The sequence below is a fragment of the Centruroides sculpturatus genome, unplaced genomic scaffold (assembly GCF_000671375.1).
Source record: "Centruroides sculpturatus isolate CEXI.00-Female unplaced genomic scaffold, Cexi_2.0 scaffold683, whole genome shotgun sequence".
In the NCBI taxonomy this organism is placed as follows: Eukaryota; Metazoa; Arthropoda; class Arachnida; order Scorpiones; family Buthidae; genus Centruroides; species Centruroides sculpturatus.
The window spans coordinates 238,996-249,764 of NW_019384858.1; the positions used below are offsets into that span (position 1 = coordinate 238,996).

Consider the following 10,769-nt stretch of genomic DNA (forward strand, 5'->3'; position numbering starts at 1 on the left):
AAAGTATATTTAAAATACCATTCTCCTTAATTAACAAAATTAGAAAATGTCGAACATTCCAGTTAACAACCGTCGTAGAAGAGAAGCGAACATCCGACTTTAATAACGTTAAGTATTCTTTGGAACTAATCCTAAGTTAAAAGAAAAATGAATTAATAAAATCATTTTCAAATAAAAAAGGCACGATAAACTCTAATTAATAAACTGTTTATAGGAAAGACGGAATTAAAAAAATTACTTTTCTTTTATTAATTGTTTGGTTTGGTCGGTGGAATTACGAGCAAAGATAATAAGAGGATTTCGTCTTATAAAACGAAAGATATTCGATTGTATAATGAAGATTTAATTCCGATCGGCTTTAACTCTCGGTAGGTTTTCCTTTGGCTCGGTTTGTATGTATCGCTGGAGAATTCCTTGCTTTATCTCTTCAACTTCCTGACAGAGAATTCACACATTTATCTCCCGTCGCAACTAAGTGATAGTGCGAGGGTGTAGTCTGCAGAAAGATCCTGGATGCGATAGTATTGATCACGCGCAGTCTATTTCGGTACCCATCATTAATGCCATAAACTGCAGACATGGCGGGAGACGTACTTTTTCACGCTTCATTAGCGGACAGCGCCACACGCCGGCCAAAATGTCCTTACTATTTCCCCAATCTTCCCTTGGCCCGATTTGTCCCCTTTTTCTCCGACCGGTCACACGCGGTTACTTCCTTATTACACATAACCAATTGATGTGATTGAATCTTTACTTATTTGGGACGACTCTTCTGGCTTCCTTGCACTCCATACCCATATTCTGACGACTCAGCAAATATGCTCATCTGTCGCTGATTGCCTTGTCAGCAGTTGTTTAGACTTTTCCACGTTCGCTCTCTGTCTCTTTCCTCCTTTATAAATCGACTCCCAGTATCTTTTCTAAAACTTTCTCCTTTTTGGTCGTAAGCAATCTTGTTTAACAGTGCCTTTACTAGATAAGAACCCAAAAATAAAAAGACTAAAGAACAATATACTCTATTTTATATTTTAAAACTATAATTCGCCAGATAACAATGCCAAAATCCTATTACATACATAAATACATACACATACATATACGTATGTATATATATGTGTTGTGTATGCGTGCGTGCTTATATACAGGCAACTAAGCTCGGACGTAACTGCACTTTTTATCCAAAAATATAATTTTACAGTTAAGCTATTTTATTGTTAAGAATAAACTTACGAGTTTACAGATCACCATAAAGTTTCATATTCCAAAAAGATTTTAAAGAAATAACCCGCTTGATAAATATTCTATATAGTTACGTTTTTTTGAATTCCTTTTTTTATAGAATGTCTTTTCTTTGGAGAATATGAAATCGGGAGAATTTATAATGTTAATAAATTTTTAACCTCTTAAATTTTCTCTTAAAGTCTTCCTTCTTAAATTTCTTTTAAAAATTCACTTTCCCCCCCCCCTTCCTCCCGGTTATCTTTAAGGACATTTACTTCTATCAGAAGATCTAATGCTCTTAATTATCTTATAGAATAAAGCGATCATTCTACATGTCTCTGCGTACAGAGATAATAGAACAATGAAAGAACAAAAAATGAAAACAGAAAAAAAAAGCTTGCAAGATAATGGAGTGTCATGATTTGTTTATATGTTTAGGTAGCTTAAACAGAATTGTACTTGTACTTTCCTTTTTTTTATATATATAAATTCGAGTATATTTTTTACTCGCGTACCCTAAGATTAAATAAAAGTTTTTAAAAAATTTAATATAATCTAACAGAAAATCTAAAAGACGATGGCCATAAAATAAAAAAATAAATAGGAAAATACGTTGGAGGATTTTGAAGGTAGAAATATATAGGAAAAGTAGACGACTTGTAAGAAATGTTTTTAATAAGTCAAATTATCATCATCTACAATCAGAGGTGGATTAATAGGGCTTAAGATCTTGACCCCCGAATGTCGAGGGCCTACAATTGAATTATTATGATAAATTTTTAATACTTTTTCATTAACAATAAGCATTTATAGGTTAACAGGTTAGCTGTTTAACTGTGTTGTTTGCACAATTGTCGTCACGACGGGAAAAACAAAAACGAAATTCGAATTCATTTCGTACACATTTTTTAAATACGACCCAATGGCTGCAACATTAAATTGTCGAGCGTCAACAATCCCCCATCAGATACTCGAACTTCAAGAAAGAGGGGAAAATAAAAAAGAATTAAAATACCTTATTAATAACGCATCGATGTTATTATTATACAATCAAAACAGAAATTTAAATTCTACGCTCCGGTAATTTTTAATCAGTAGCAGTAGAGCCAAGGAAAAAGAATATTTTAAGGTATATTGAATAACAAATTTCAATAAAATATTACGACGATTTTTTCGACGGGAACATCTTCCGGTTATTTATACGTATTTTCGGTGGGAGAAAGAGTCGAGTATCGTATAAAGTTATAAAATATTCCGGAGACGAAGGGGTGGAGAAGAACGACGAAGATGGAAGCAGAAAGCAGAAAAGGCAAACGACGTAACCAAAGACGCATTAAGGTTAGAGGGGTGCCGCGAGGAAACGACTTTTACACACCTCCTTCCACCCGGGCCGGGCGCCACGTGGGAGGCCCGCTTTCCCCTTTCTCACCGGCCCGACCGTTCCCTCCCCCACGTCCACGGCGGATGTTTTTCTCACGCGCCGCGCGGCCATTTAAATACGAAATCGGGCTTCTCCGCCTTTTTCCATGGCAATTCCCCCCCCGAGCCTAAGGGACCGGACGAAAAAGGTGAATTTTTACCGCTTTAATTAAAGAAACGATCGGTAAGCGAGGATTCCGACGGAAGTTTTGGGGTGGGGGACGAAAGTGGAGGACGACAAATGAATATTAACAAATATAAATGAAGACGGAAGGTTGGGCAAACCGACGGCGGCGAAAATATGATTAACGAGCTTTATTACTATCGGTTGGGCAACTCGTCTATTAGAAAATTGGTATAATTTGTAATTAATAGATGAAATATGATCGAGTCGAGACGATAACCAATCGGACGGTTGGGCATTTTACTCGGACGTAAATCTAAAGCAATTATTACCGATTAACCGAGTAAATTGTTACGACTCGACCGGCGTAAAATTACCACCCGCGCGGCCCGGGACGATCCTCGAAGCCAAAGGTGACAGCGAGTGGAATTTACCTCGACGGGCTAAAAGTATCCGAGTCTTTCGTAATTAGTAGCGGCGGCGGAAAAGACCAGAGATAATCCCTCTCTATCCGGACGGGGAGGAGAGTCGGATTACTTCCATCGACCGCAGTCGGACTCGGTCCACCCCGTCCGGTCAAACGGCCCGACGTTCCGTTCCCCGCGCTGCAACTATTCACATTTTCCCCAATTAAATCGGTCGCCGGGTTATCCTTCGACACCCGGTGTAATTTTGGAGTCTGGTGTAGATCTACAGATAAATACGCTAGGCGAAGATTAACTAAATTTAGTAAGACCGAATTCATAAATAGGAATCTTAGCCGGTTACTAAATTTATCTTTCGACCGAGATGCTTCCAGGCATTTAAATATAATGAAATGAAAATTTCGCTTTAATCTAAACTTGGCAACCGCTCTCCGGCGCGGCCGACGCGTCGCCCGGCCGATCACGCGGCGGAAAAAGAATTAAGTGACGTTTCCTTTCCTGCAGAAACAATTACGTCGGGTTGGGAAAAATACGGGGAATATTTCCATTCTGCCGTCGCCGACGATTACCGACCAAGGTATACGGTTTAGCCCGGGGGATTTACCAATCGCGTGATTCAAACCGTGTTACGTAGCATTTAGAACTGTGTAAAACAACACGCGAGCCGTGTTCAAACTTTCCTTTCTAGACGACGTAATTGGTTTCCGACCGAGTTAATACGGAAGCCGGTGTACTGTACCACGCTCCACTAGCATTACGTCGGCGTCGAGGACACCCCTCCTTTAGATGGTCCGGCGGACGGGCCCGGTCGAAGGGTTTTGTGACGTAACCGGACGACGTCGCTAATTAAGTCCGCTGCTTGGCGTGATTTACCTCCCTCCGGTCGACGGGTCGACCTCGTCGCCTGCGGGCGAGAAAAATATCGCCCGGGATAAGAGATAAGGTGGCCGCGCGACGGTGTGCGCCCGAGCGGCGGGCTCTCCGCAGATATCGGAAACGACGCCTCCATTACAATTGATTGGAAGAAGCACCGCCTCGGTAAACGGGCGCGTTGATGGGATAACGCATTATCGGAGCGGGCAAGACACAATGTCGGCCCTCTTATCTCCGCCCGCTAAATGTCCCTCGATATATCAGAGCGCGATTAGAGCCCGGGCCCACAATGGCCGCTCGTCTTGTAAACTTCCATTTTCATTGTGACTTAATGAAGATGCGCCGCCCGCTTTCCGACGGTGTAATTTCGACTCTGCCTCCCGCTTCCGACGATCGAAGTACGGGAAAGCTTTCGATTTTACCGTCCGTCTCTCTCCCCTCGGCCTAATTATACGTACCGACCTCACTCGTATATATACATATAAAACTGCAATCTCGGATCACTCGGCTGGGCGCTCTCCGACAAAAGGGCGGTGGAAAAAAAATGGCAAATAAAAATTTCGCTTTGGCAAATCTGATTAGAAAGTAAAAATTCTTGTAAGCTATCGATCAGAGTATTAATTACGGTAATTAATTACTCGGAGTTATAAAAAAGACGCTCCGTTAAATTACGTCGGGATGTAGAATACTAGTAGAAGGGATTACTGCCCGGCGTTTAACGACGAGGATTTAATTTAACTATACCGAGGAGGAGATTGGTCGGGATGAATGTGGAAAGGAAAGAGAGATTCCACAATGTAGCTACTTTCTTCTTCCCGGCATTTGGTTATTAGGCATTTCCACCCCACCCGAAGAAAAAAAAAGAAAGACATTTTCCTTAAGAAAATCTTCCCGGGAATTATTGCCGGACAGAGAATTCCTCGGAAAGTTGTCGGACGATTCTTTAACGTTATAAAGATTAAGGGCCACCGAGTCGATTAAGACAAAAGAAGAATAAAAACCGGTCGATTTTAAGTTGATATTACCGCTTAACTCGGATAAATATTGAAGCGGCGGGCGTTTAAAAACGAAAATCTTGCGTAAATCGAGAAGAGCGCGGATACTATTTGCATTCCAAACACGCATTTGGTCCGACAATATAAAAACGCCAGGCTCTGACTTTTCCTAAATACGCGGGCGGGTGGAAAAGCCAGCGAAATATCGATTCGACCCATTTTTACCTATGGTCTATCGAGACGTCTGATCGAAAATCTTTCTAATTATAACCGATAGAATTAGATTAAAATGTGGAAGGAAGCGTTGTAAATGCAAAAGAATCCTCTTTGATGTAGCCAGTAGGTAACGGGGAAAAGTTTTCGAAATTGAAAAGACGAGACGGGTAGAAAGTGACATTAAAGGACGAAAATGCCAACAAAGAATACAAAGACTTTTATGATAATAAGAACACAACGATAGGAATAAAATCCGGAAGAATTCCCAGTAATGACTTTGCTACGTACAGAATTTTCATACGACGAATCGATTAATTTTTCAAAGTTTTACAGTAGAAAGAATTAACATACGCTTTTATGTATTCGGTAGAAAATGGAAAATTTTATGTAAATTTTTACTTTTAAGTTTCATACGACGAATCGATTAATTTTTCAAAGTTTTACAGTAGAAAGAATTAACATACGCTTTTATGTATTCGGTAGAAAATGGAAAATTTTATCTAAATTTTTACTTTTAAGTGTATTTAATTACTTTTATAAAACTAATAACAAACATCGTCTTACCATTCTTACGGCGTTACCAAGCATCGGGCGAAACGAAAAGACGAAAATATTGTTTATTGCCGGGAAAAATATAAGTTTTCTTTTAAAAAGTGCCAGCGAATAAGTTCCAATTTCCCGTCTCGATACAGAGAATAAAAAGCGGGCAAAAATAAAAAAACGAAAATCCTGTTTTTCGGAAAGTAGTTGAAATATGATCGCGTGGAGGAAAGTCGGGAAAGAAACAGAAAGAAGAAGGCCGTTGCCATAGCGAAGAGAAGCAACAGAAGACCAACTTCCAACAATTAAAAAGCACTCGCCTCCGACTAGCTTTTTAAAAATAATTCTTTTATTTTTTTGCCTTAAAAAGAGACTATAAATGAAGAGCCTGCTTTTGTCAACGGAGAAGAAAATCGGTAGAGGATAAGAGAATAAAAATGCAACACTACGCAACACTATTCTTACTAAATGGATAGTCGACCACAATGAAGATCAACAGAACGAAAAGAAAAAAAAAAAAAGAATGAAAAATCAACGGAGGAGGGGATATTCGGCGAAACGTTCAAAAGCCGAGACGATCTTTTTTACTTTTTCAGCTTACAATTTATTATTTAGCCAAATAAAAACATTCTGAAATATTTAACGACAAATAAAAATTAATAACAGTTTAAATGCGAAGAAATAATAAAATATGTAATATAATAATACGGTTTAAGTATATAAATAAATAAAAAAAAGAAGAAGTTACAAACCGGGCGATTTTGTTAGGTAAAATGGCGTTGTAATTTTCCACGTTGTGTGTACTTTGAGAATTTTTCTGGGGTGATTTTCGAAAGAAATACGGAGCATTCGATCACGGCGGGGAGAAGGAAAAGACGAAGACCGACGCGTTTTTATTCCCTTACGACAGGGGCCGAAACAAATATTTGTCTATTTTCGCAATATTGACGGACCACCGGCCAAGAAATACATCGCGGGTTTATCCGAGTTAGTTCAGTCGGGCGCGAACTTCGATAAACCGAGATCCGTCCCATAAAATTTACTTAAACAAAACGCCTTTTCCTCCTTTGCCGGTCCGGACGTAAAAGAAATTTCCACTTTTTGCCGGGGGAAACTTCCGGTCGAATGGCGCAGTGGCCTACCAATCGTCGTCACAATTAACGACTAACAGAAACATTTCGGAAAAGTTGACTCCATCGAATAACCAGCGAAGAAAAACGGCTTTACAGACCTATTCTTGTTTCTCCGAACACATCAAAAACTCTACCGTCGAGTGTATTTTGCGAAAGAAGGCAGCCCATTGTTTCTATGCACCGCTGCACTATACAAAGTCTCTGGCTTTTCTTACGTAACCGTCTCCGACGGGCTGCTCCAATCCATCTAGGAATATATTTTTCCTGCCAGTAACGTAGCATTTGCCATAAAATGCTACAGAACGTACTCGAGTCTCTTTTCTTATATTTCCACCGCTTTAACGCACGAAATTAAATAGGATCAAATTATAAAAAAAAAAAAAGAAAAGAAACCGAAGTCTCCTATAATCTAAGCTAGATCGACACTTAAATAAAAGTTTATTCCTTGTGACTATAAAAAGTCACGTCGCTTTTCATATTTTTATTTAGTCCAAGGAAAGAACGTTTCGATCAAATAGGCAATTAAAGGAGTAAAAATGTTTTGTATCTTTACGCAAAGAACGTAGAACGTGTCAAAAAAGAGGAAGTAACGTACCAAATGAATGTTCCTTTCTTTAGTTAAATACGAAATAAAATTTATGGAGGCAAAATGACATTTTCACTCGAGGATGCGCCGCGCGTAAAAGGAAGGAAAAGGCAACCGACGATAAGTTAATGCGGTAAATAGACGAGAGGTATTCATTACGGTAAACAACACGAAAAAAAAAGCGCGTAACAATGCGTTGCCTTTCCAGATAATGGCCGCTATCTCGGTCCGGTTGGAAAGGTGTCTTCCGGCATTCGGCCGGAGGATTTCTATCGGTCCTACGTCCTCTCGCGCTGACTAAAACTAGTGTAGTTCTTCTTAAATAAAGCGGATAGAATCGGAAAAACTCGAAGAAAATTGGCCTAAGACGTCGGAATAAAACCCCGTCCGTACCATATTGTTTGTTATGTTAATTGAGTAAGGTTTTTAATAAACAAAATTCCTAGAAATTATGACTTTGTCCACGTTCGTTTACTTTGGTAATAAATATCATTTTGACGATGTTTAATGAGTGAAAGTTACTTTCCAGTGCGAAATTTTCAATTTTTATAAATGGTAATTAAATACAATTCGGAATAGAAAACCGCCGACATTCCTGCATCAAAATAAAAGCTATTTTTCGAAAATAAAATGGCGAGAGGAAATATTCGACTTTTTCCATAGTAATTAGGCAGTTTTAAAGTAAGGAAAGATAATTAACAAATTAAATTAAATACGTTTTCGGGAATTATATCCGTCTGGAAATATTATGGTCGGGACATTTCCAAAACAATTCCACAAAGGAAAAATGACACGAAGACTTTCACCGAATTCTTTACATAAAATTTAAAGTCCCTTTTAAGTCGAAGAGGGGAGGGAAAAAACGAATAGGAGTTATTCTACGCCGTTTACGACAGAATTTTCTATAAAGACGTAGAATGCCTGCTACCGTGTACGGTAAATATACAGATAAGGCATTCGAAGAAAATAATTTACGATACAATAAATTACTGCACTTTTTTATCTCACCATACATTATCCGTTAACGGTAAACTATAATTAAGTAGGCACACTTATCTACGACATTATTTATAGTGCTCCGACGATAATTTTTAGTCTAATTCGAAGAGCGACGAACGACCGTTCTTAAATTCGAATATTTATTTATTTTAGAAATTGCGTATTATATTATACGTAATAAAATAGAATTCGTATTATTACTACATTTTCCATAAAGTCTATCAGTTATATTGCTTTTATTACATATATATATATACATATACGCGCACACACGAAGTAGTCATAGATTCCCCAATAGCATTCTAAATTGGTAGACCCGAGTACATACATATTTATACGCGTCTATAGTAACATATAGACCTATATACATATTTATGATTTTCTTAGAATAACGTATTATTGTAGGAAAATCTATATTAGTCCGAATTTAAAAATAACCGAAAGGTAAAGTGGGAAACGTCCTCTCCCTCTCCCCGTCTATACGAACACAGTTAATTGCGTCGGAAAAGTTTAAAAAGTATTCTGGTCGAATTTAATAAATAGTCGGGAGGAGGGCGACAAAAAAAACCCCACGAAAGTAATGTTTATAAACGACGAATCGAGACGTTGACTCGAGAAATTCCCGAAACTTTTCACTCGTCGAGGGAAAAGCCAACGTCCGAATGTCGAAAGAGAGATTGACGTTTTCGCAGATAGGAAAGCGTTCCTTCCGAAATTACCGAAACGGTTTAAAAATTCAACAGACGAGCTTTCATCCCCCTCTTCTCTCCCGGTCGGGGGGGGGGTGACGTCTACCGCGCACCTGATAACGCGGCATCGCGACACCACCCGGACGTTTCCGAAAAAACAACCGAGCTTCCGACGGCTAACGTTACACTACACGACTGGAAATGGCGCGAGACACGGAAATCCCTAAATATATCCCGAAAGAGAGACTTATTATTATATATATTTTTTTTAAATCGCCGATTTAACGGCGGACGAAGGAAAGAGGAAGCCGGCCACGAAATTTAATTCTTAATATTTAAATTTTCGTTATTTTTACGGGCCGGACACAACCCCCGCTTTAGTCCCCCTTTCTCCCCGCATTAAAAAAAATGTTGTTTTTTTTCCTTTCGTCCCCTTCTAATTCCAGTGCGGGTCCGAAGGTAAAGTGTATTTTAAAAAGTTATTTAAATTAGGGAAGAGAAAAATGTGATGTCCGCCACCGGAATCGGGCGAGATAACAATGCGGAAGTGCGAGGAAAAGATATACGACTCGAGCAAAGTTTATAATAAATCAGATCGTTGCCGAAACTAAAGAGAGTTGATAAATTGACATTGTGCAGGGACGAGCGGCGAACGAAATTAAAAGACGCAACACGGCAAGATAACCCAGAGACAATTTGCGAGCCAACGCGCTTTAATAACCCATCAGAGGAGGAAAAACCCCCCACTTCCGGTTACTTTTAAAGTTAATTATTAGGCGTCGTCCGAAGAAACCGCGGAATTGATCAATTCTATTCGGCCGGGCGAAAATAGTCTTAAAAACTTTGCGACCTGTAACCGCTAAAAAAAAAAAACAAGATGGAGTGGTGACGTCACGGGCGGACATCGCGGCCGGAGGATAAGAAGAAAGGGCAGGTCGGTACTTACAAGTCGGAAATGTCTTGGAGACACTCTTCGGCAACCTTTTCGGTCATTTCCATCTGTCGTTCGGTCCTTCTTGCGTTTATCTTCGCCGCGACTGAACCATCCAAACCCAGCCGAGCGGAGGTATGACGCCAGTGATGACGTAAGTGCGGGAAACGATCTTTCTTTCTTCTCTTCCCGATCGAGAGAAGTTGCTAAATATATTGGAGGGTCTGGCGACGGAACAGACAAGACGAGCGACGAAAGAAATACCGTGCGAAATGCCAGGATATCCGCATTCGACCCGCTTTACTTCGCAATCGAATGCTGTTGATTGGTGGACGGTCGACGATCGAATTGCCAGATAAGTTTATTGCCGGCGCTTAAACTAAATCTGTTGTATCCAATAACGCGGTCGCCCGATTATTGTCTACGATCGACGACCAAAAGAATAAAAATAAACAAATAAAGCCACGTAATTAGCCGCTTTTATTGTTTATTAATTTAGTATACCGTTCGATAATTTATTTAATTAAAATTTGACCGTTTAAAAAAATGGCCGCTTGATTAAATCATTATTAATCCTCATTGACTTACTAAGGAATTTAATAACGTCCCTCCTTCGAG

At 39.4% G+C, this 10,769-nt stretch overlaps 1 protein-coding gene across 2 annotated transcripts in view; it reads right to left on the reverse strand.

Annotated features, from left to right (window-relative positions):
• Window positions 1–10,417, reverse strand: part of LOC111630606 (RNA-binding protein Musashi homolog Rbp6-like) — an 88,198-nt gene extending 77,781 nt beyond the window's left edge. The window contains exon 1 of one of the 2 annotated variants that reach the window (XM_023374738.1): window positions 10,167–10,417. Coding sequence is in view for 1 of the 2 variants with exons in the window: in XM_023374730.1 (XP_023230498.1) it covers window positions 10,167–10,219 (53 nt within the window). In the remaining variant the exon portion in view is untranslated. The remainder of the gene's footprint in view (window positions 1–10,166) is intronic. The other variant, XM_023374730.1, reaches the window with a different exon arrangement.
• Window positions 10,418–10,769: the final 352 nt, after the last annotated feature.